The sequence below is a fragment of the Lonchura striata genome, chromosome 3 (genome assembly GCF_050655825.1).
Source record: "Lonchura striata isolate lonStrDom1 chromosome 3, ASM5065582v1, whole genome shotgun sequence".
In the NCBI taxonomy this organism is placed as follows: Eukaryota; Metazoa; Chordata; class Aves; order Passeriformes; family Estrildidae; genus Lonchura; species Lonchura striata.
Genome location: NC_140705.1, coordinates 11,469,143 through 11,495,350, shown reverse-complemented (window position 1 = coordinate 11,495,350; position 26,208 = coordinate 11,469,143). Strand labels below are relative to the sequence as shown.

General features: G+C 41.1%; 2 protein-coding genes across 7 annotated transcripts; one reads left to right on the top strand and one right to left on the bottom strand.

The window, feature by feature from the left end:
• Positions 1-2,302: 2,302 nt before the first annotated feature.
• LOC110467988 (zona pellucida sperm-binding protein 2) lies at positions 2,303-26,208 on the bottom strand. 6 transcript variants are annotated; one of them, XM_085574512.1, is made up of 22 exons: positions 26,054-26,208; positions 25,752-25,804; positions 23,575-23,667; positions 22,687-22,814; positions 21,869-22,012; positions 21,182-21,277; positions 20,494-20,661; positions 20,328-20,424; positions 20,013-20,236; positions 19,116-19,269; positions 18,832-19,040; positions 18,632-18,749; positions 18,256-18,461; positions 17,678-17,795; positions 16,959-17,128; positions 16,117-16,190; positions 15,909-16,036; positions 14,966-15,155; positions 14,427-14,568; positions 13,754-13,850; positions 13,540-13,612; positions 2,303-13,450 (listed from the first exon to the last, which is right to left on the bottom strand). In XM_085574512.1, the coding sequence occupies exons 1-21, from the start codon at positions 26,074-26,076 to the stop codon at positions 13,542-13,544; spliced, it is 2,703 nt and encodes a 900-aa protein (XP_085430638.1). In that variant the 5' UTR covers positions 26,077-26,208; the 3' UTR covers positions 2,303-13,450; positions 13,540-13,541. The 6 variants fall into 6 exon arrangements, with proteins under 6 accessions (XP_085430638.1, XP_085430639.1, XP_085430640.1 ...); XM_085574513.1 differs by having other exon boundaries at positions 2,303-13,215; XM_085574514.1 differs by having other exon boundaries at positions 21,194-21,277.
• Positions 5,048-5,587, top strand: MSGN1 (mesogenin 1). The gene has a single exon (XM_021525453.4). It carries the CDS (start codon positions 5,048-5,050, stop codon positions 5,498-5,500), a length of 453 nt encoding a protein of 150 aa, XP_021381128.1. The 3' UTR covers positions 5,501-5,587.

The window sequence follows — 26,208 nt, the reverse complement described above, 5'->3', positions numbered from 1 at the left end:
GGGTATTTTGGAGTTGCACCCTTGAGAACATTAAAAATTCTACATGTTTATGGCAGGATTTTTTAAACATCATTAGAACTAGACTATTTCCAATCTTACTACAAATTAATAACAACAGTTTATTTTGTGCTAGCCATAGATTTGCTTGACCAAAGGTGGTTTAGTTGTCTAATAACAATTAGACATCTAATTTACACATTATTTTCATTGACTATAATAAAGGTTTTGACCTCCCTCTTATAGGCCTGGACTAAGAATTGGTCCTTGTTCTCTTACTGCCTTTTTTCTCTCTAGAAACTGTAAGTGACTATGCATCTGCATTCTTCAGCATACTGACCTCAAAAAACCCCCAAATATATGGATTTGTTGACCAGCTTGCTTATTCAGAAGCCTTATTTGTTTCAGTTGAGGTTGGACCCAGATTAAACCTTCTTCTACAAGTAGGAAGGAAGCTTCAAGGTCTAAAAGTTCTAAAAAAAAAAAAGAATTCTATCCAAAATGAGGCAAAGCCTTAAAAAGGAGAGAAGCGTTGTCTGGTGGCTAATATGAGTCTGGAAAACAAATGTGGTGGATCCTTTCCTTCCTTTATTGCCAGCTTGGATGTAAACAGAGGTGTTCAACACTGTTTTTCAGAAGTGTTGAACACCTGCTGCGTCTGCTGAAGTTAGTGAGACCTGCAGCTGCTTGCCCCACATTTTATATGTGGTGATTGACTCCCTGTGCAGGAAGGCCACAGACACATCCACAGCGAGCGGGCGGCCTTGCAGCCAATACTTGGGGAACTGTTTGTAAAAGAGGAGGTGAAGTAACTTTAAAAGCTTTTGGGAGATGTATTTTTTTTTTTACCTCACAAACTGCAAGATAAGACTGTATCATCTAAGTGCTCTACAATGACGTTAGTATGATCTGCTTCTTGTGAAAAATAAGCCTAGACTTCTGTCCTGACTGTGATGAGATTAGTGTTATTTAAACACATTTATCCATGTTTACTCAGTTTCAGCCTGCTTTCTTCCTAGCCACTATACCAGTGCGTTGGTACCAGTGAGTTTTTTACTCACTGTCTGTTTCTCCTACCAAAATTACAGCATGGTGGAAATGCACTCTAATACAGAAAAAAAAAAAAAAAAAAAAATCAGTTGTAAATTGCTGTACACAAAAATTCTTTTTTTTTTTATACCATACATAATCATGCCATATTATCTGGACTTCTTAATTTAAATGTAAAACCTGAAGCTCTAGAAATTTTCTATACTGTGGGTGGTTTGGGTTTTTTAAATAGAAAATTTTTTTGCCTCTTCCATGCACCCATGTTCCTGTGATGAATTAAAAAATATGAGCAAGGAACATTTCATTTTAAAGGAGATGAAGTTTGAGACATTAGCCTTTGTACTGCAGAACAGATTATTGAAATGAAAACTACCAGTCAAGAAGAAAATGCCTTATCATTTTTTGTCAATTCACATTTCATTGGTGTTGTCAGCCTAGTATCTCACTTTCCTTCAATGTTTTGACATTAATGGACAAAAAGGAAATTCTTAAAATTTGGAGGAGGCAGAACAAAATAAAGATTGCAAAACTTTTCCTTTTTCTGTGTATTTACTGTCTAGGAAGGGGCCACCTGAAATACTAGACTTTCTTAGTACTTCAATGAGACCATCCAGTTGCCATAGGGTTTAGAAAAATAAATCAGGTATCCAGCCTGTAGACTTACCTTCCTCTGTATGATACTTTTTAAAGCGTTATTTATAACACTGAGAACTGTTCTACCATTCCTATTGATTTTTGCACGTTATAATTTTCTTAAATATTTTGCAAGATAATCTCCTAAGTGAGAATTCTCATTCTTGTGGGTGCAAATGTAGCACTGTCCAAAACGAATTAATCCAAGAGCAGCTACATGCCACGAGACTCTGCTGACTTGCGCAGGCTGTGGGTCACACCAGGATCACGGAGAGGTTTACAACGCTTCCCAATTCAGCCAAAACTGAGGCACGCTTCATTTGAGTCTTTTTCGGGAAGCTGGGGGCTGTGGCCAGATATGGGTGGCTAGTTTTCCAAACAGAACCTCTGTCTGCATCTCCACCAGCAGGGCAAACAGGGCACAGCCGCTTCTTTGGCTCTGAAGACGTGCTGAGGCAACACTTGCTTTAGGCTGGGGAAACCCTTTGCTCACCCCTGTGCCCTCGGTGGCCTCTGCTGGACCACAGCCAGGCAGCCTTTGGGACATAAATAGGCATGCCCAAGATAAAAGTGTCAGGGAGCACCATGGCCATAAAAAAGGATGCACTACAACTGCAAGGCATTAGCCTCATAATATCTATTAATATAGAAAAGCCTGTACATTCTTCTTGCTTGTGTTAACAGTTCACAAAAGCATAAGCTTACAAGATCCAGTGATTTTCATGCAACCACATGCAACATCTCCACACTCTCATAAGCCTGCCTTGGTTGCTCTAGACATTTACTCATAAAATATAAGAAAATAAATAGCTATTGCTATACTTTGAATTCCTCTTCCCTGCCTAATCTCTTCTGAATCCCAATATAATAAGAACACAGAGATTAAATCAGAATGTGTTAATCTCTCATTCACAGCAAAAATCTGTACAAAATCTTGTATGTTCACAAATCCTTTCCCCCCCTTGGTGTCTGAGCGACACTTTCTGTGATTTACCCATAAATTAATACAATATTTATAGTCAGCAAACAAGTGACTTAGTTGAAGTTTTTGCTTCTAAATTTGACTGCATTAAATTGCTATTTGGTTCCAAAATGAAACTGCTGTACAGAACAGCCTATATATATACTATGTGTATTTTTAATATATTTATATATTCCATATGTATATATTATGTACATGTAGACATGTATACATACATATATTAGGAAGCTTCTTTTCCTTTTTACATCCTGACAAAAGTACCTCCTTTTTCACCTCCCCCTCCTTATATTTCTGTATTTGCAGTCTTTTAATTGCTGTGTTTAGAGGAAAAAAAAAGACATTAAAAAAGAGCAGGGGCCCTATCAAGCGGAAAAGACACTATAAACACAAACACAGGGAGGAAAAAGAGAGGGATAGAACAAGTTCCCTAATTATGCAGAATTAGACTTTGTGTCTAACTTGTGACATTGTGGCCGTTGTCTGGGTACTTAATGAAACCATTCAGATCACTGAAGTCACAAAAAATACGTCATCTTGTCTTAATTTTAGTTTTTAGCAGTTTTAGCACCTCTGTGCTTCTTAGGACTGTTTAATCTGATTTTCCTTAAAGAAGGACCAGAGAACAGCTCAGAATATGGTAAGGTAACCATAAAACACAAAGCAATCCTGTCTGTGGGAGCAGTGCCCTGAGCTCTTGTATGGGGTAGATGTCATGATAGTCAAACTTTCGCAGCTTTGGTTGAAATGCAAAAGTCTTTCACTTTTTGGTACTTTCTTATTCATCTCAGGATAAACCCAGTAAGTCTTAAACCATAAAATGCCTCCTAATGTTTTGATACCCAAGTCACAAAAACTCACAAAAGCCTTCTGAGTGACTATGCTGAGTATTGGCTTGGGTTTTTTCTGTGTGGTTGTAGTGAGGATTTCACAGAAAGAAGTGGCATGTTCCAGAAAACCTCAGCATCCTTTGGCTGTGTGCAATTCTGAGGCATTCCCTGCCTTTGTTTGGAGTGGATTATGGAGCACACAGAGATCATCACAGAAGGAAACTAAAATAAATCCTACTTTTATTTTTCCTCCAGGTTGATGCTATTTCTCCCCTTCTTTTCATTATATCTTACATTTTGCTTCCATTATGTGCCAACACAAAGTCATGGCTGGCAGCCAAACTGCTCAACAGCTGCAGAGCTCAGGAGTTTTCCTGGTTCTCTTAATGCTTTGCTGTGTGATTTAGGGAAAGTTCCTCCTTGCCTCCACTTAGCCATTTCCCCAGAGTAATAGAGAACATTAATCATCACTGTAAGCATTACTGAAGCCTAGAGATGAAAAGTGCTTGTTATTAATGATATTAATTTATAAGTTATACATTTTCACTTGAACTTTGTAACATATAACCACTGTTGCATTGAACTGGGGCTGGAAAAGGGCTTTTTTTTTGCCAGAAAAACAGATTCCTAGAGGTAGAAAATTTTACAGAAGTAGCTTCTGCTCTCCTCTAGGACATATATAACCTGTATATTACTTTGAATTAAATTTCCATAGAAAATATTTGTCTGGACCCAACGTTTATACACTGTATATTTTGCTTCTTAGACCTTTCTTTTTAATTACATTTTTCTATTTTTTAATGGGATTTTGGCCTTGTTTAGAATTACAGATTTCCTTTTTGATTTCCCAGTCATGTATTAAAATAGCACATAAAGCTACAAACTGCAGGGGAATGTATTGAAGTTCTTTCCTCCTTTCTCATATTGAAAACCGAAGTGATTGGTTTCTCGTGAGTTGCAATCTCATGAGAGGAAAAATCCAGAGAGCCGTAACACACAAAAATCCAAACAAACCATCTTTGACTTTCACAATTAACATGCAGAAAAGAGACTAGCCCAGCAGCAGCCAGCATGGGCCACATCTTCAGTGCTGTAGTGCCATCAGCTTCAGTTACCCATAAACCAGGGCTCGATGGCTTAAATATAGGGTCTGTGTTAGCAACCAATAAATTCTAGATCTGTAAATTGTTTTGTAAGATGGTTAATTTTCTTTTTCCTCTCCCGGCACTTTTCCCCCTAGCACAATGCTCAGGATGATGCGCAGCCTTAATCGGTTTAGTTGCGAGAAGATAATCTTTTTTTCTCTCTTTCTTGCTGTTGCCTGTTAGCTTAAAGGCTTTTTAGCTGAAGGTTGATAATTATCACTGAGAAGAAACTAGCACATCAGGAGTTCATTTTCCATCTTAGCACTTCTGGCGCTCCTTTGAACTCCTCGCACCGGGCCCGTGTTCCCACTCCGTCACTTTCCTCCCTCCATCATAAAAAGGCCTCGGCAGCCGGCGGCTCCAGCCTTTGCTGCTGGCCCGAGGGCACCGCTCCTCCCGAGCGCTCCTCCGGCATGGACAAGCTGCACGAGGCGCTGATGCACATGGAAGACGCTCTGGCTTCGGAGCACGCCGCCTGCTTGGCGCCCTGGGACTGGAAGGGCTCCGCCGGGCCTCTCGAGCTGCGCCCGCTGTCGCCGGCGCTGGAGCCGTGCTGCTCGCCGCCCTGCCCGGCGGCCGAGGCGCCGCTCGGCGCGCTGGCGCTGGCCGAGCTGCCGGCCGGCCGCGGGCCCGGCCCGGCCCGCGGGCCCAAGGCGCGGATGTCGGCGCAGCGCCGCAGGAAGGCCAGCGAGCGGGAGAAGCTGCGCATGAGGACGCTGGCGGACGCGCTGCACACGCTGCGCAACTACCTGCCCCCCGTCTACAGCCAGCGCGGCCAGCCCCTCACCAAAATACAGACCCTCAAGTACACCATCAAGTACATCGGCGAGCTGACCGAGCTCCTCGACAGCGGCAAGCGCGCCTAGGGCCCGGCAGCGCCCGCCCCGGCCCTCGGCGTCTGCGCAAACAACACAGCCAAGTTTCTGCCCCGCCGGGAACCGCCGCTCCACCGGGAAGGCAGTGCTGGAAGGTGATGTAGGACTGCCTGAAAACCTGAGCTGCAGCCTGCTGAGACTGAAGTCTTGCTATTTACCTTTTTTTATTATTATTATTTGTTTTGTTTTAATAAGCTTTTGAGAAATATTAAATCTAGGCTGATACAAAAGTAAAACAAAAAAAAGCCAGCTGATCTTCCTAGGATTTACATACTGAGCTTGTTTTTTTTAGGACAATAGTAAATCCATAGGTGTTAAACTGAATTTTTAAAAATGACAACAGCTTCATAAGAATACTAAGTGTATTATTGATTTGTAGGCACTTTAATTATAGGATGAGGAAGAACATGTATTTAGTTCATGTATTGTCCATTTATCCACCTGTCCACTGTACCTAAAAATCAAGTAACTAAATAATAGTGAGAACATCTTTGCATGTAAGCAAATCAATCTGCCATAGTCTGTATCCTGTATTATAAATCTGGGTGATAGATAAGTAAAATCCAGTGATGACTGCTAAATATTGAAAATGAAATATAAGCAAACTGACATTTTGTATAGATAAACTGCTAAGTCCTCACTTCTTTATTAATATATACAGAAGTATATATTTTTTCTGTATTTAATGTGTAAAAAATCCCTTATTCAATGCCAATAAAAGATGGAAGACTTTTACATCAAATTCCTTAAACAAATAAGATTAGATTGAGATATCTTACTCTGACATGAAATAAACTGTTTCCAGTGTCACAAAGATGTGAAGTTCTAGTCTCAAGGTGTACTGAGAGCTAGGAGGACTCTGGTAATCATGTCATTTTATTAAAAGCTGATAAAAGATCAGCTGTTTTCTACAGCCACAGTCCTGTAACACATACACACAAAAGAGGAAAAATAAAACAAAAACAAACTGGGGATGTAGTTTTAATCTTTAATAACTTTGACTTTCAACTGATGGGCACCACAGCCCTGAAAGTATGTGCTGCTCTGTAAATCTCCTTGCCTGACTGAGTTATAAGACTTGGCCTATGAAACAAGCCAGAGAGGGGCAAACCCCAGTTGTAGGGAGCTAATGAAGTCATATTAATTTTTTCTGCTGGGGGAGATGTAAAGCATAGAGAGCAGAGCAGCTGGAAGGTAACAGGTTTGTCTCTCCACAGATCAGCATGTCTCTGTGGGGCAGATGGTTTAGATTTGTGACTAAATCCAGTAGCAGAGAACCAGAAAGCTAAAATTAATTCCATTTTTTTTCTTTCCCTCTGTTTGTTTAGAAGGAATTACAATTATCTTTGTACATTTTTCCTCCAAGGATCAGCCTAAGCTGATTCAGTGCTCTTCTCAAGTAGCATGCAGTACTATCACAAAAAAAGCAACTACCCTCAAATTTATGCAGGTACTACTGCCACTCAGATATCCCATATGCTTCAGTTTGTAACTAAACCATGTTAGATTTGTTACAGGCTTTAATGTTTCAGCAAGAGTATAAGTAATTTTTTTAAAGCCCTATAAAATTGTCAAATTAGAAATATGAGGTGGCAACACTGATGTCAGGAGAGCATTCCTCAGTATAAATCTGTGCAGCTTATCCAGATTTCAACAGATTTGCCACATAGGGAAAGTCAGTCTGAATATTTTGCAAAGGATTGAAACTGCATTATACCAGTGGGACCTTGCACAGAGCCATAACTGAAAGCCTGATCCCACATTCTTTCTCAAAGGCCTATTTGTGGGAAGACTTCTAACCTCATCCTTTAAATGTTCTACAACTGAAACTACAGGTAGAGACTACGTTCTCCACCTATTGAAGCCTATAGGGTCACAGTTAAAGCAGAGAAAAGAGGACTTAAAAGGGTCTGCTTTAATTGTTATTTTATTCATGACCTTGGCTGCTCATCTAGCATTGCTGCCTCAGTTCACCCATTTGCAAACAAAGACTAACTAATGGCCTCAGAAAGCTGCTGCTCACAAAGCTGGGTGATGCTGTATGGAGGAAGGCCCAGGAGGAGGTACCCTGCACTTTGGAGAAGTGGCTCAGTCAGCATTTCCCACCAGCCCAGTGAAATGGGGAGGTAAATGCCTGAAGTAGCTGAACTGCAACTTTTTATATGCCCAAGGAGTTCCTCTCCTTGCAAGTCCAAGGTGGAACAACAGCTCTAGGTAACCCATGAGGCAAGGCTGTGAGTCTCAGAAGAACGTGGTACTGCCTTTGTATCAGTGAGCCAGACCTTGGCTGTGTGTACTCCCAGTGCCCCAGGCTCCAGCAGGACAGGGCTGCATAAGCTGACCCTGGGGAAGGAGCTGCCCTAAATCACACCCTGTGCCACTGTGGGGCCAAAGCCCACAGCCACAATGCAGATGGTTTATTGGAATAGGTTCTGTTCATGCACAATTTAATTTGTTTGACCCCTCTCAGGGGATCTCTCCTTTCACCTGTGGGGATGGTGGGACCAACTTAGGTGTGGAATAGAAGGAAGAAGTAGGTGTAGTGTCTGCCCACGGCTGAGGTTTCCCAGGATATGTCAAATTTGTTCCTCCCCTTCAGAAAGAAATAAATTCTTGCTCTGCCTAACATGAAACATCTCTATAAGCCCCATCTTTTGTAATTCTTCCCCTTGACACACAAATTTCACTGATCCAGAGAAAACAATCACAGTACAATATGGCATGAGGCCTGCAGCTGTTAAATGTTGGATTTTACTCAATAAAATTTAGTCTCAATAAAATTGAATACAGTTCAGGTTCATCTTTTTCCTTTAGGCCCAGGAGTTTAGGATATCCAAGTGACATGAAAGAGATCAAGAGATTCCCCACTTATGGTTATAACTTTCAGAAGTGTAAGGCCCATAAAACTGTTTAATTCTAACACAACACCACAATAATCTGTAGAAAGGAAAAAATTTGAACCTCAGCCTGAAAAAGTTGCACAAGTCACAGAAGTAGAGAATGTCTCACACATACAAGCACCTTCTCTCAACACACTATGTTAAAAAATATACATGGAAGTAAAGCTAAAATAGCTGAAAGGCCATGACTGAAGAAGTTAATTATACTCTGATAGATTTAAGCATGCTGAAAACATACAGGAGAGGGAACTGGGGTTAGTCCTATACAATTAACTCTTCTGTCCCCAAGAGCTCACCCTTTTGCAGGGTAGCAGGTCGTTGAAATTCCTTACTAATTTGGAGAGCAGAATGTGGATCCTAAAGAAGAAACCATCACCACTAAAATATAATTTTTTACTGTATTCAATCTTCTCAGGTACATGAAATCATACTTCTTAAGTGATCTTAGCCATAAAAAATGAAAGGACAGTAGAACAGTCCTCAAATGCTAAAGAGAAAACAGGTAAAGTACATTAGAAGATCATCTACAGAAATTAATTAGTTGAAATTGATTTTAGAACCTCAGGAGAAGCCTTGAGATACAGAAGGCCTTGCAATTTGATTTAACTATCAGTTGTTCACTCTCAGTTTACTGATGAGGGGATTACCATCAAATTATCACAGATTACCACATAAATACATTTTTCTGCATTTTAAACAAGTATTTCCATACTTTAAAAGACACACTTTTCACTGAGCCAGAGGCAAACAGTGCAGAAGCAGGCTGAGGACAAGAAAAATGAGCAAGAGGCACCAAATCAGGTGAGACTACTGGAGCCCACCAGCTGTGTCCTGAGCTGTTCTTCATGCTGGGAGTTGTGCCCCTGCCTCCTCTCTGGGAATTGCTGAGGGGGGGACCAGGTATAACCACAGAGTGCTAAAAGTTTCAGAAGCCAGGGAAAAGAGCCTCACATCCATCCCAAACCTTTTATCAGGCAAGAAAAAGTCAGGGCAGAACAGGCAGCTACATAGAATGGATTTTATACCAGTTAACTCCTTTGGTGCTGCTGGAGGGAGCAGTTGCTGGTACCAGCAATATGACAAAATACTCTGGGTTCATTTTCTACCTCAGGGACCCTTCTGGGGCACCTGGAAGGATAACATAACTGCTCTATTTAGCAGGAGGCACAGCAATGCAAAGCAGGAGGCCTTGCAGGCAGGGCATTAGCCCAGGATTCAGGAGGCTTGTACAGCCTCACTCAGCAGGGCAGGCTTTCCACCTGAATCCAGGAGCTTCTCCACCTACTCGGTACCAGGGATGCAGCAGTGTTGTCTGCCAGCAGCAGCAATACCTAGACATAGACCCTGAGCGGGGCAAGGAGGTCAAATCACGTCTTGAGGACAAGAAAAAGTACCTTGGAGAGAATATTCCCCAGTGGTTACAGACTCACATGTGGAAGAAGCTCCCTAGGCAAACCCCAGCTCTGTAATCCACAGAGCTCACCCCCCACCCCCCAAAGCAGAGGCAAGCCTGGGGCCGCCCGCACACACACAGGGCTTTGAAATTCTATGCTGAGGAGCACCATGTAGGTGCCAAGAGGTTTTATGGTGACACATTTGGGCTGCACATAGGTGTGCTTGGGACAAAGAAAACCTCCTGCAAATGGGCTTCAGCCAGTTCCTCGGGAGAGCTGCTTCTCTGGGAACTGCCATATCCCCTCCAACTAGGGAAGCCAGGAGCTACCCTTCTAGCTCTGCCTAGCAGTAGCTAAAAAATACTCCACAGAAACATAAATACACCCCTAGCTTCTAAGGGCCCAGTGACTCACTTTTGTTCCCAACTTATCTGGCATGCAACTACAAATCATCTTACTGCCTTGAACAGGCAGGAAACATGAAAGATAATTCACAGATCCCAATAAAGCTGTTTCTGATGAGCTATAGAATCTGGATTCTTCTGAGCCCCTTCCCTGACTTTTTGGTTCTTTATACACCAACACCAGCCTAGGCTTACACTCTTACAGTACTTGATGTCACGATGAGGAGAAAGACTCACCTTATTTATGCTTTAAAGCATTTGTCTCCAAGAACATGCTCTTCCAGCATTCTAGTTAATACTGTGTTTAGGTGTTTCTAGGCTCACAGGCACAAATAAAAGAAGAAATTATATAGAAGTGGCTAAAATCTCAAATAGATTTGTGGCAGAAGCCAAGACTTAGACTTTCTTAAGCTTTCCAAATCATTAGAGCATTGTCAGAACATGTTTTCCTCTGGACAGAGGTGCATAGCATTTACTGAAGAGTTTGGCATGTAAAAAAAAAAGCAAAGGAATATGCCAGGGAGAGAAAATTAATTGTGCCAAAAAGTAGATGTCAGTTTTCTTAGTTTTTCAATATTAATAAGTTTTTGCTACTTTCAGTCACCAAAACAGTACAGTTCTAAAATACAGGCTGTCATTGTATACAGATTATAGAAAATGAGATTTCTGCCTAACATTGGCCAGATATGAGGTTACTTATTAGCAGTGATTTATCAACATTTACTTGAAATGGAAATAGCTATCTGCAATACATTTCTGTTATTGTTCCTATTTTCCTATAAAAACAAATCACACCAGACTTCTCTTTTCCCTTACACTTTTGTCATTCACCTGTTGAAATTGCAGAAGACGTTAAGCATAAACAAAGAAGATTGATCTGCTTTCAACTTGTGTTAACAGGGATATAAAAATAACACCCCAAATACCAGGGGAAAAGCATGTGGTCATAAAATATCCACTTAAAAGGCAAAGAGGTGTTGATAAAACACTTGAAGATTTTTTTTTTTCTTTTTTATATATATAATCAGGAAGGCAGCTCCTGAATTTTAGTATAAACAGACACCTCTGAGGTAGAGAGTACTAGTGTCATGTCTTTAAATGATCTTACTGATATTCAAATGGATTTTGTATATCTCACAGGCTGTTGGAACATCTGACAAGAAGCTTTATATAAATCCTTGTTCAGCCATGGAGGGAAATGTCCTTGAATTTTCCCACATATCAGAAAGGTTAATAGAGAAGATGATTCTTTACATCACTCATCCTTCAAAATGGCACTAAACAATGCTTTTAGAAGAGCTGAAGAGTAGCACCACAGTGTACCTGGGCATAAGCCTGCTTTCCTACAACTCTTAAAAGCTCATCAACAGATAAAGCATATCAAGGTGTTGGCTAAGCTTATGGAAATAAATGAATGTGTCTTATACAAGATTGTAATTACTAGATTTCTATGCCTGATGATGTCCTTGAGTCTTGGTTTGAAGAACAAAACCTGAAAACCCAGGAAGCCATAACCAAGACAGAGTTAACAGTACTGAAATGGGCTGCCCAACTGCAGGCTTCGTTCTCTTCTCTGTCTCTAAATGTTGCACTCTTCCCCCACACAAATATAAGAAAGAAGGTGGCTCAGGCTCCTCAAGGCAGCCTGTGCTGTGCTGGTGAAGGCAGATGAAGATTGTCACTCACTCAGCTGGAGAAAATACTGCTTAACAGTCTCATGTCTTGGGGAGACCATCAGCACCATATAAGACACAGGGGAAGTCACCACACCACATAAAGCTCCTGTGGCTGTGTTCTCTTAGGTGCAAAACCCTGGCAGCACAGTAGAGGTGTCTCCCTTGATTTCTTAATGGATTTTGCCTGCAGATTGAGCATTACTCACTCCCCAGACCAGTGGGCTAACACAGGGAAAAAGCACTGGGCACCAAGTCACTGACTCATCAAATCTGCTGTCAGGCTTATCTGTTCTGCATTTTCCTGCTATTCCCATGTTGATATTCCTCCATATCACAGCCCCATGGCTTTAGTATTCACCTACAACAAGGGTAGCAAAATGAATCCATCACAATAGCTTTCTCTACTGGAAAACAATCTTGATATATTTCTCATCACAAAGCCCACACAGATTTTTCCAGGAATGACAGTAAGATATCTACTACAGATGTGCTTAGCAGGCAAGTAGAAAACAAACAAAACTTACATGAGCTGCAATTACAGCACAAACTGTTTAGTGGGGTCTCTGTACGGGTAGCAACAGAGATTTGTTTTCTACTCCATGCTGTCCTACAAAGTGCTAATAGAGTCAGAAAACATGTTCTTTCTCAAGTTAGCTTTCCCAGAAATTTCTATTGTATAATTCTCTTTAATCTAAAGTTAAAAAGCAGACATCCATTATTGTGTATTTACCCCTAAGGGGTCAAGATCCATGCTAAGCAGTAGCTTTCATTGGAACAGGAAAATGCAATATTGAATCCAAACTCTTCACACCACTGTTCAGATGCAAAGAAGAAACCAAGAAATTTTTTACTCATTAAAAAAACCAAAACAAAACACACAAAGGAAAATCTGACAGGAGCCCCTAAGCATCACATTCTCTAGTACGGAAAAATCCTTAACACTTTCCAGATAGAGTCAATGGACTGTCATTATTACTATCACAAGTCTTTGCTAATTTTTTTTTTCCTCAGCTAATCCTTAGTGAGGATACTCAGCTAAGCAGTCACTGATGTTACCTGTGAGTGATTTGACCCAGCTAGGGAAGGCAACTTGACATTGCAGAGCCACAACCTCCTGCAAGAATCACAGTTTACAGCCTTCCTGACAACAGCCACTACACGATCAAGGATGTTCATCCCATCTTACTCCAAAAAAACCCACATTCTTTCACTGACATTCAGCTCTCTGCGTTCTTTGTTCATAGAGAAGTTTAAAAAAAGCTTGAAGTGATTTACAATTAAGTTCATACTTGTTGCCATCTTCCTCCCCTACTCCAAAACAGATGCTTCCAACTGCAAAGCAACACAAGTTTCAGACACGTTAGCTGAGCAGACTAGGTCAGATGAACGCACAAAAACTATGAGTTTAATGCTGTAGAGGAACATAGACTCTGATAATCGATTTTCCCAGCAGATACCACAGAAACAATTTTACTTGTGAATCTGGACAGCAGGCTGTGCTGTCCACCTAACTGCAACTTCATAAAATGTAGTTCTTGTTTAGTCTGTCAGAATTTGGTGCACTCACCTGCAGAGAGAAGAGACATACACACAAATCTGTTACCTTGCAGCAGCACACTTGGTGTTCCAGTAGTGTAATTTAAGACTGACACCAACCTCTACTTATTGTTTTTCTTCCTAACAAGCACTGGTCCAGATGACACTTGCCCATGTGGATGTGCACTGTCGGCTGCAAGACATTTCAGCTTTTAATTCCCTGTACAGCATAATCTAGGACTAGAAGTCTGCAACCTGGCATGATTAGTGAGAGCACATACCAAATTGCTGAGCAAAAACACAGGAGAGACTTGAGCCATGCCTGTTTTCTTACCAAATCTGTGTTTCTCAGGATTGCATCTCCTTGGACAAAAGGCATCTAAAGGGTGTTGCTTAGTGTTGCAGATCACCACACTGCAGTGGAAATACAACTATAAGACAAGAACATTTAGATTATTTAGGGAAGTCTTATTTGGAATCCAATATATACCAATCCCAAAGGATAGGAAGGTGTCAAGTTGCGGGGTGGCCTCCTCTCCCAGGCAGCTAGTGACAGGACAAGGGGAAAATGGCCTCAAATTACACTAGGAGCAGTTCAGGTTGGGTATTAAGTAAGATTTTTTCACTGAAAAAGTGACAAAGCATTGTAACAGCCTCCCAAGGAAAGTGATGGAGTCACTATACCTGGAAGTGCTCAAAAAATGAGTAGATGTGGCACTTCACAGTATTATTTAGTGGGCATGACGGTCATCAAAGACTGAACTTGAGAATCTTGGGGGTCTGTTCCAACCTGAATAAGACTAATTTTGTTCTGTGAACTGAAGAAAAGTGGATGGCCTTTATTCACTCCTCCCAGGGCATTATGCCTTCAAGGAGGTGTCCAGTAGCCCCAGGCAGCACTGGCCAGCTGAGCCCTTACACAGCATTGGCTGCATGCCCACCCTGGTGCATCCTGGGCTCACCTGTTGGCACTGCCAACAGCTCATGACAGAACAGAGACGTCTGACCTGCTCTTGGAACAGAGATGTGCCCTGGACAAAGGTGAACATCCTCACTTCAAATCTCTTGAGGTGCTGAGGAAATTTTACTCTGAGGCTGTAATTAACTTTGTGGAAAACAGTTCTGTAGGAATCTTTGTTGTTTTCACACCTGTTTGGGAAAGTGAGAGAAAATATATTTGATTTAAACTTTCAACCAGATCTTCAAACACAGCAAAGAGATGAAATACAGCCAAGCTTCCCTTTGTTTTCCTTGGGCCATGGGGGAATGAATAGTATCTCCCCATTCATGATCTCTGCTTTTGGCCACATTCAGGGTCACTTCTTGCTCTTTCTTTCCAGACAGAACTGTGGGCTAGAAGCACTTCTGGCCACTCACATGGCCTGCTGCCCCCAGAAGGCACAGCCACTCTGCTGACACCAACATATGCCCCACAAATTAGCAGCAATTGCCTCCAAGATGATCTCTGCCACTTCACCTCTGCCTCTTTTCCAAAGCTCGCTTTGTGCTGAGCAGTTATCAAACAGAGGAGGGAAGCCTTCCTCACCCGTGTACAAGGATGTGCCACTGGGGAAGGCTGTCATGGCTTTGGGAGTTGGTAGCCCAACAGTCACCCAAATTTAGGTGCAGTCTTGCATCTTTAGGCTGGAGCAGTTCAACTTCAAAATACAGAGCCTCCCTCAAATGCTTTACCACAGGATATTCTGATTCCTGGTAGGGCTCTGAATAGGATTTCTCTGCAAGAGAGTATTGATATTAGGAGCTTCTTTTTTATGGATTAAGTATTCACAAACTTTCTGCTTCACTCTTTTTTCTACTCTTTTACCTTTTTCTCTGGAGCAATAATACTAAAACTTGGGACAGCATACAAATGCCAAGAATTGATAGACTGGCAAGAAAGCAAGATCAGCAATGAAAGCAAAAATCTCAAATATATTCCCTGGCTCCGAGGATCCAGAAATTAAACACTCCTTCTGTAACAAGCCATTAAGATTTTTATTCAAAATTGTCTCAAAAGGTAGGGAGAAGGGAAAATCAATTAAAAAAAAATCATAATAGTCATTCCAGTCATTGTGAATGTTTGGTTCAGACTTCATTTAACCCTTTCTGCTGGCATAGGTACCACTTTAAAGCAGTATTGCATCTTTGACACAGGTTACAACCATTGCAGTGAGTTGCTGAACCTGTTTAGCAACAATTCATGAGTTCACAGGAGAGAAAAGCTGGCATCACATTTGTTATACAAAGCTTGCATCGTGCCCAGATAAAGAAGGAAAACCATACATGTGTCAGCAACCCTAAGTCTGTTCCACTACAGATATTTGACAGTTTATGTTGCATTTTGGAAGAGAAAACTCCTGTTAGAGGCCTTGTTGGGGAACATTTTCTAAACTGCCCTGCTTGAGCAGAGTGGATGAGTAAGATTAATATAAGGTCCCTTGTGGCCTCAGCCATTCAGTGATTTTATAGAGTCTAATCCTAGATGTTACCTTTGAAAAGCTTCAATGAGAGAGCGAGACAGCCAGACCCTGGCTGAATACTGGGCGGTGGGTTCTTCTTAGATTCATATCGAACATCAGCAGTCTGTTCGACTGCATAAAAGCAGAGAAATTTCAGTCTGAGAGAAAAGGTTTAGAATTAGATTTTTTTTACAGCCAAAATAACACATACAACCTTTCATTAGGGAATGACACTTACTGGTATATGGGTATATCATTGCCAGGTCTGAGATAGAGTACCTCGTTCTCATATGCCACAGTTGTGCTGTTGAACTGAAAGATGCACATCATTACAAACAGGACAGTCACATTAGAGTCTGATTTGTGTCTGGCACAGTATCTGCACCCCTCTGCTTGACTGCCAGATTGCATTGAGCAGAGTATATTCAGAAATAGGCAGAAATTACCAGCCAACAGCTCAATGCACACTGAACTAAAGCTGACCATAGGTGACAGCTATGCTATAGTGAAGAAGAAAGCTTATTAGCTTGAATATGACAGAACACCCTAGAAAGGAAGTGCATGGTCCCAAGAACAGCTGTACTTATTTACTGAATCAGTGGTAGAATGAAATGCAAGAATGCAGAAACAAGCTGCATTTATGATGGTCTGAATTTAGGCATGTTCTGATTATTTGTTATTTTGTTTGTTTTCTATTTGTACAGTATTTGGTGGTAGGAATAGCAGCCACTCTAGTCTTTGGCCATGTAGTCATTAGCAATACCCAAAGAGCTTCTGCAAGGTGTACAAGTATATCTGACCAGCATAAACTCCCATTCAAGCCCACCATGAAACAATTCAGAGGTATTAAACTGAAGTCAAATTTCAGAAGGTACCTCTGACCTTGAAAAAGCACTTTTACTCAATAAGAAATTCTGCTCAACTGAATTAAGTAAGCTTAGAAAGAGTATAGATGTACTACTGTACTGGTTTCAGCTGTGATGTCCACGCAGCTTGAGATCACTGCTGAACTTTTGCCAGGTCTGGCAATAAATAACCCTACCCCAATGCAGAGTAAACTTGATGTGACTGAGTCCTTACCTTCCTACTTGTTCCACAAGTGTTCACATTGAACTTGAAGGTTGCAGTCGTCTCTGTCACTAGACTGGGTTTGCACTGTCTGTCCCTCAAGACAAGCAGAGAAATGTCCAGGTCTTCACCACCTACCAGTTTGATTGCAGTAATAATCATGGTGCCATTGGGCAGGCACTCTGAAAGAGAAATATACATTTTCACACAAATCAGGATTCAACCTCCTTTTGTAGCCTAACAAAGATATTCTGAATGGATTTGCTGGCAAGTTCTTTTAGCAGCTCACAAGGAGCTCTCACACACTTCAAAAGGATTTTTCTAGCCAAGATATTCAATACATTTAATACTGATGAGTTGTTAAAACTCTTAGTAGCTAGGGTTCTAGCACCTTTAGAATGACTATTTTATATGCTGATTGTCCCCACATTCCACCAAAATGCACCACCTCATTCAACTCTCAAAACAACCACAAAAACCCTTTAAAAAAAGCTTATTGATTTTGGAGGTGTCTGGGGAAGTGGACTTTCCCACTTCTGTCCCCTGTTCCTGTACTAGGCAGGATAGCCATTCCAATGTTTAATTTGACTTGCCTTGTGGCATATTAACTGGTAGGAAATCTGACAAGCAAACAGTTCCACACAACTCTAAAACCTAGAAACATTTCAGACTGCATGGCTTAGTTTTGCAACTCAAATAGCATTAACAGGTAATCCCCAACATGCTATTACGTATTAGCTCTGAAGGTGAAAATATGCAGGAAACTGAGAAATCTCTCCTCCGAGCCAAGGTGATGTCATCCTTCAAGGTTAAGTAGAATGTAGCCTTTATTTCAGAGGTATGAAAGCCCTAGAGATGACAATCACAGATTAAACAAGAGAATAAAGATACACTGTTCAACTAAAGCATTTAAAAACTAAGGGGACAGGTTATCACAAGCCAAAGATAATGGTACTTGAGCAAAGTCAAATCCACAGGATGTGCTTAAACAGGATGTTTTTAATCCAGAAACTCATACAGTAAGCTTTTTCAGTTGTTTTTCAAAATAATGCAATACAAATTCCATTGCATATATAGTTATCCTTAAAGATGCTCAGCCATAAAGTAAATGCAGAATGTGTTTCTTTTTTTCTCCTTGCCTATTTCTGCCAACATTAACTAAGAATTAAAGTTCTCTTACAAGGGCATAAAATAATCCTCCATTACACCTTTGAAGACTGTCTCAAATAGAAGTTCTATTTTGCATTCAAGAATATACAGCATCTCATAGCTAGAACGTCTTTCAGTTGCTACATGTTGGCAGCCTTACCTCATAGCTCACATGGGGAGAAAGGAAAGGGACAGAGATTGTCAGGTGAGTGCCATTGTCCCTCAGAATGTAGTTGTACTTCTGTGCAGCCTCTTGGGTCAGGTGCCAGTCTGAGATGAAAGGTAGCCAGTTTTGGTCCACATTCCCACGAGTGATAACGAGATGAAGGTTCCTCCCATCACAAACCCCTCTTGCACTGGGCAGTACTGCAAAACAGCCAAGAGTCAGCCAGCTGCCATCAGTTTAGTGCAGCTCCCTGGGACTGGCAGTATCCCTGGCTGAACAGCTCCCTGGGATTACTGGGAGGATCCCTGCTGAAATCAGCCCAGCTCACAGCCAGGTTGGTGCCCTTTCACTCAGGTTCCACAAAGTTTACCTGCATCTTTCACAGCCAACAGTGCAGTTACTGGGACAACAAAGGTCTCACTTGATGGATAGGTGATGAATGTGAGTGTGACATTCAGGGTGTATGCTCTCATGTCCTCTCTCATGTACTAGAAAAGTCACATTTAGACATGAAAAATCACCAAGTGATATCAATTTCTATACCATGGGATGCTGCAGTTTAGTACACACCTCTTTTTTAACACTTGTTGCATCAAGTGGAACTTGAATTACATATGCTTTGCTTTCATTAGCATATCTGGTCCTGTGTATTAAGTAGCCATGCTGAACAGCTTCGGGTACAGCCACAACAACCCCTTCAATGGTTAAGTTCACAAGCTCAGCATCTGGGAGGAATGTTCCCACTGTAACATTCATTAGCCCTGCACTCAGATGTAAATCTGAAAAGGAAAAAAATATCATTAAGCTCTTAACAGTACCAAAACCTTTGGTAAATTAAATACTCAGCTACTTACTACTGGTTATAGCAACTTCCACTTGTTCAAATGGTGTTTCTATTTCCTTGATGATAGTATGTTTGGTTAGTCCCCATTTGTTGTCTTCCCACTGGTGTTCCAAGAACAGGTTGATGATGTATTTTACCCCAGGCTGTCCATTGCTCACAGAAGTCTAGAATTCAAATCAGTACCCTTTAGTTTGGCTTGATTTTGCATTAAAGTTATGTTGGAGCATCTCAAGGTCAGCTAAACCTACAGCCCAACCAATTGCCTTTTTTGTTCAGGAATCCTGGACTCTTGAATCCCTGTTTAGATTATCTCAGAATATTCAGAAGACTTCCTTTGGAAAGTGACCTCCCACTAGCCAAGATTCAAAGCATCAGGGGACTGTTTCACAGTGAATAGGGTTGCTTATGCAACCTCACCAGAAGTTCAGTTGCTACATTTTTCCAGGACTCAGTTCACCCCAAGCAGTTAGATTTAGATGTGTAGTCCCAACATCCCAAGAGCACATGGTCTGCTGGACTAATAGGTTATTCCCATTCTCTTAAGTGGTCTGTGTAAAATACAACAGAACCCATGCATGCTTTACAATCCAGTTAGAACCATCTCTGAGGAGTATAACATAAGGACTAATAGGTGAAAGCTCTGTGTTAACCCGAGTAAATAATGAACCAATAGTTCTGTGTAGGATTCTGTCTACCTGCGCTTTCAAGAAAAGAAATTCTTCATAAAGTGGCGATTACAAATGCTATCTTCGGTCAGGGCTTCTGGAGGTTTTAACAAATACTTTGTTCTCCCTCACTCCCACACTCCCATCTTTCATTTAAAAGGCACAAGATTAAGAACTATTCCTCATCAGAAAACAAACATCCCAGAATATTGCTTGCATGGCACCTAACAGAAGTCACCAACCTTGTAATAACCACCTTCTGCACCTATTGGAATCTTCATTGTAATTGCTTTTAACTCATTCAATAACACATATTTCCTGGAAGCCATTTTCTTGGCAGAGAGTTTTTGTAGATCCACACCAGCTTCTACAAGCACATCCTTAAAGCCAGTCATTCCAGCAGAGAGTGGTGGAATATACTTTGGAACAGTCCAGGTGATTGTTTTGTTTGTGTAGTCCAGACCATCTTGGGGACAAGAGATGAAAGCTGTCAGCTCACTAGTTGTGAGTCTGTCCCTGTACATTTTGGCATTAGATCATGGTACCACACTCCTTACCTACAGGACATGCCACAGCAGTATCCACCATCAGGATCACCCATTGGTATTTGTAAAAGATACTTGATCTCAGCACAGAAAAGGTAATCCCCTGATCCTGTAAGGAAGGCATCTGGTTAGACCAGCACAGCCTGGCAGCTTGTTGGGCCAGAAGGAGCACACCAACCTCAACCAGCTGAACTTGGGCAGCAGTGTATGGCACTCGCAGCAGAACCCTGGAGCCTGTGGTGTTGAGTCCATAGCCTGCACTCCAAGCATTGCTCACAAGCAGAGCCCTTTTTTCTTCTGGCTGATGAAATGCTATTTGCCATATTGAGGCTTCTTCTGCCTTTGCCTACCCAGAGAAATTCACCAATAGTTAAACATTATGTTCAAAGTAACAGGCTTATTGCATTGAATGATTTACTGTGTTGAGTTGCCCAGCAGTTTTGTTGTCTTACTTTAAATTTTACTAGTGGGAAATCCCTCCAGCTTCCTACACCTCATACATAGAGAAAACTTTCCATATTAAGGGCAATAGATAATAACTAATGGCACTAACTGCACTGTTGCAGACTCTGCACATACAAAGTCCAAGAAAAAAAGCCTCCTCACAGCTTTTTTCTGGGCCTTGGGGTTTTAGAGAATTTTTTTTTGTTTACTTGTCTCCCCCTCTTGCCCGGGGGAGACTTGATTTCTTCCTTGGAGACACAGCCTACAGTTGTCTGTACGTCTAATCTATAAAAATATGCTAAAAACCCTTGATACAGAAGTTCTGTTATTGCTGCTTAAGTACTTTATGAAAGTATTGCATGGTTAAAGAAAAGAAGGATGGTCGTGCCAGAGGTAGCACTAGCTTTTGCTAGAAAGAAAACCTGTAGTTTTACTTCTGGAAATGCAAGACTCCAGTCTCGAGGTTCATCTTGAAGAAGGTCTTTTATAGTCTGTGGAACCTCCCTCCTGACAGAAACCTGAGGGGACAAGCCATCTGTAAGAGGTTTGCTGATAGCACTTATGTCCTTATCTTCAACACCCCACAAGCCTTTTGCAAGGGAACCCAGCATTTCCTAGATGGAGATGCCACCATGCCTGGCGATTCACCTATAGTCTGCTTGATTTCAGTTTCTTTTTATTTTCCACCTATCCTCCACTTTCTATTTCCACTTAAGGTGAGAGATTGTTAATGACTCCAACATTCTCTTCCAAGAGGAGTCCATTTCCCCTTCTGCATTCTTCCCCAGCAGGGAAACTTCCTTCAGGCGGTATACATTCCCTGTTGTCTCAAATAAGATTTATTGGGGCAACATCCAGTGAGTTCAAGCTACAAGCTTAGCCTTTTAAATATGATTTCACAGCTTTATGAGCTATTACTGCTAACATAAGCTATACAATCAATACAAATGTATCACTTAAGATGCATACTGCACACTCACTAACAAGCTGCTCATGATGGGGCAGTCTGAAGTGGACAAAATTCTAGGAATATTAATTGGAAACACAATCTAAGAGAGCATCTTGCAGTACCTAACATTTTACTTCTAGCACTTTCCATAAGTACTTACCTCCATGTAGTTATTTTCACATATTATCTCTCTGGGACTCCATGGACCATAGTGGCAACTTGCACTTTCCAGATGAGTTGTAGCATTGCTCATATCAGGAGCATGAGATGCTTTGATTTGTATAGTTATTGTGAACACATCTTTCTGCATGGGCAAATGGAGTATTTGCCTGTTAGACTGCTTTTCCCTAGCTGGGCACCACCTAGCCTTGTGACCTTAAATTAAATTACAAAATACACCCACTAGACTCTGCACAGAAGAGCAACTCCATACTGAAGTATTATCACTTTCAAATTCATTAACTGCACAAGATATATGCACATAGGTGTATAGCTACACAACAACATAAATACTTTGGGTAGCAGGTTTGTTCCTTTTACATAGCCCCAGAATTGGAGTAAGAAAGCAAACAAACCTAAGAGATAGCTGATTTTGTGGTTTTTTTTTGACATAGTAGCAGTGAGCCAGCAACCAAAGTTTTAGTTTTTACTTTGATGTGTTTCAAGGCACTTAATATTGTTAGGGCAGAGTGCAACACAGCTGCCAGATGCAAGTCCCTATTGTAATCCACAAGAAAATAGTTGTCCTTTAAGGGCACATGTTGTACATTTCATGTGTTCATCTGTAGGCCCTCCAAATGGCAGTACCAGGGAATATTCACAGACCTCTGGATACATTTGAAGAAAATTATTATTCTCTGCTAACAGATACTCAACACATTATGACACCTTAGTTAATGTCCATTAATAACTCAGTAATTTCTCACATAAAATCAGTGTACAAGAGCACTGTAGTCAAAGTGCCTGTAACAGACTTACCTCTAAGTGAGAGTGGCAGCTCAGTGCAGAAGCACGGAGCTGAATGCTCCTCCAGGAGGTGTAAGTTACCATATACCCACACTGTGCTGCCATGGCCTCCTCCAGCTCCCAGGCTGTGCCAGACTGATCTGCAGGCAAATGGATAGCAAAGAACTCTACTAACAAGTACAACTCCTGCTCTGCTAGCTCCTCGAGAAACCTGCTCTGGCATAAGAGTGTTTGAGTGATGATCTTTGAGCAAAGAACACATTGTAAGTGGGTTTTGACACAAAACCACTCCTAGAAAAATGGATGGCATGGAGAACTTTTTCAAGGACAAATTTACATTTATACATATAATCTTAAAGCAGGTGTTTATATGCCAAAAGTATTATCACTGCGCCCTTCCAGGACATTCTGTGATGCTTTTCACAGAAATGTACCACTTGTTGACTACTGAGTCCATAGCTAGAAGGCCCAGCTATTTTTTCTTAAACTTCATTAAGTATATGCCTCCACCAAGCTGAAGCCACTAGTGCAAAAATAATGTTGTGCCATCTTCAGCTAGTGAATTTTCAGAACAGTATGTACTATTACTAAAAAACATTCTTATCACAAAGAGAATCCACCAGCTTTAACACGCCTAGAAACTACCATGTGCATTTCAATTTCAGCCCAAAGATAACAAAATCAAGTCTGGTGAAGTTTGCTAAGTCATGGCTAAGTTATCAAAAAACAAGTCGTGGTTACACAGAAATCAAGGTAACAGTTCACTTACAATGAGATCCAACTTACTAAGCACTATAATAGTAGAATAATTCAGGCAATTCTAGCATAGAAGCATCTCAGATAATTTTAAACATTTCACCATGTGTAATTCTCTCATTGAGTTCTTCTACATCAACTTACCAACAACAAAAAAAGATAAGTATTTGTCTTCAAAGTAGTCTGTATTCAGTGTTATCCTCAGGAGGTTCCCCAAGCACTTTGAACTCATGGGTCCTGTATTGAAAAGCTGGTAAGATGGGGATTCAAAATACGATAGCAACAAATCTGCTATTTCCCAGATTGCTTTATAAAGTCAGTGTTGTGACAGTCATACATCTGTGGTGACGAGAGGTGAGAGGTTGTGCTTATACTGGCAGTAATTCCAGGAGAAAAGCTAGCTCCAAAATTAGTATCCTATTAGTAATGGCGTCTGATGATTTGGCAATGCTACCTGCAACAGCTGGTCATGGAAATAGGATTTTGGAACACGATCAAAAAGGTACTACATTGGCTGCCCTAATCTGAACACCTTAGATGAAATAAAATAGAATGTCAAGGTCCCAAACACTCCTGGAAAGAGAAAAAAACCCAACCTCTAAACCAAAAAAAAACCCCCAACCAACAAAACCCTAAAAAACCAACCACAAAATAACCATAAACTTCCATCTGTACCCCTTTATTCACAAGGGCCAAAAGCAGGTCTGGATGGAGAGCAGCCACATAAGCTGTCCATCAACCTACCCGGGTTACTTGCCCAAGTACCAGTACCAGAAGCCAGCTGGCTCATACTGGGAGAGGACCACACAGGAACAGAGAAAATGGCTTGAGAAGCCACAGGCCCAAGCTACCACCACAGCATAAACCAGACCATGGCTCCCAAACCTCTTACAGGCAGGAGGCAGGTACACACTGTCCTAAGTATAGGACTAGAGACCACAGAAGGTTTCTCATTTGACACGCACATCTAATAAATGGGGATTTGTTGCTTCAAACAGGAGTTTCTATGGCATCATGAGCTAACACCAGCTATACCTTTTACAATAATGGTGCATTATAAGAGCTGAGAGGATTCTTTTTCCTATAGGGTTCAGCACTGTAGGCTGAAGTTTGCTGGTGATGCAATTCCCATGTCAGAGATGGTCATACTAAGGAGCAGCAGACAGATGCTGGTGAACATGACCCTATTCCACCCACACTCCAAGCTACCAATTGGATTCAGTGTAGATAGATAATTGCTCCAAGCTGGATCAAACCTTCTCCAGTACATATTTACTTTGATCTTTGGGGATAGCCAATGTGTTGTATACAGGACCCACAGTGAGTAGGGAAGACAGTCCTAGAAACAGTTCTCTGCATCTGCTGCTCCAGGACCAGCTCTGTTTTGTAAGAAAAGACTTTGACTAAGAAAACTGTTTCCTCTGAGACTAATCACTGCTCTCTTTATAATATTTTGTCCTGATTTTGGCCAGGATAGAGTTATTTTTCTTCATAGTAGCTGGTACAGAGCTGTACTTTGGATTTAGTGCAAGAATTATGCTGATAACACACTGAAGTTTTGGTTGCTGCTGAGCAGTGCTTAGCACCAAGCCAAAGATTGTTAAGTGGCTCATGCTGTGTCAGGGAGGAGCTGCACAAGAAGCCAGGAGTTAGCATTGTCAGGACAACTGTCCTGAACTGGCCAAATGTTTATTCTATACAATAGACTGTCATGACCTATGTATAAACTGGGGGGAGTTGGCTGGAAGCACCAATCACTGCTTGGGGACAGATTGGGCACCAGTTGTAATGGGCACTTATTGTGCATCACAAATCTTTCATAGGTTTTATAACATTAAAAATTAAAATTACGATTATAATTAGCATTGTCATCTTTTACTTGGTTCAAATTATTAAAATATTGTTCTCAATCCTTGGGGCTTTTCCTGAGTCTCCTCCCCATTCTGCTGGGATGGGAGGGCATAAAGAATGAGCAAACAGCTGTCTGGTACTTAGCTAGGTTAAACTATGATAAAAGACCTTACATGTTGTATGGTGACAGGTGACTAACAACAACTACACTCAAGAGAATAAATGCCCTATTAATTAATCAGTTCTTGTTACCAGAGTGAGGAAAGCTAGAAACATTTGCTTAATCTAGTAACACATGAAACTAAAGAATGTAGTTCCCAGAAAATCCTTGTATGTTTAAAATTTCACAGAAAAACGTGCAAGTAAGGCTGCCACAAGAGCTTCAGACTCTTCTGAGACACACATAAGCCCAGATAACACCAACAGAGAAGCCTGCAAACTGATGTGAAATCAGTTTATAGCAGCATTACCTGGTGTCTCTTGAGTCCATACCCCAGAGAAAAATATCACTATTAGTGACAACCTGTAAGAGAAGACAGGAATTAGCAGCAGCTTCAGCTGTAACAAACTGATAACAAATTTCTTGCTCAGAAATTTCTCCTCAGAATAAAAAATTAGCCTTAAGTTTAGGCCAACAGTTCTAGACTAGGCAATTGGAAAAACGAATTTTCCTAAGTCATCACTAGAAAATTAGGGAAGATAAACTAGAAAAGTAAATACATTTAATGCCTTAAGTAAGATCATTTATCTTTAGTAGCCATAGAGCTCTCACCTCTGTACCAGGCACAGCTCCATTGTTCATTTGCTCAGCCTCTATGTGTGGTGCTTTTTCCTTTAAAGCACCACACACACCCCCAAAAAAAATAATTCAAAAAAGCCTCCTTTCTCAGTTTTGCATAGAAAGGTAAGCCTTTTTGGGTTTTTAGT

What these genes read in the sequence shown, in the direction of transcription:
- LOC110467988 (XM_085574512.1), bottom strand. Translation starts at nt 26,076, where the DNA reads ATGGAGCTGTGCCTGGTACAGAG. An exon ending in CAACAAGTGTTAAAAAAGAG is followed by an intron (nt 18,750 to 18,831) that starts GTGTGTACTAAA and finishes TGACTTTTCTAG; the next exon opens with TACATGAGAGAGGACATGAG. An exon ending in TCCTGAGAAACACAGATTTG is followed by an intron (nt 13,613 to 13,753) that starts GTAAGAAAACAG and finishes AATGTCTTGCAG; the next exon opens with CCGACAGTGCACATCCACAT.
- MSGN1 (XM_021525453.4), top strand. Translation starts at nt 5,048, where the DNA reads ATGGACAAGCTGCACGAGGCGCTGATGCACATGGAAGACGCTCTGGCT.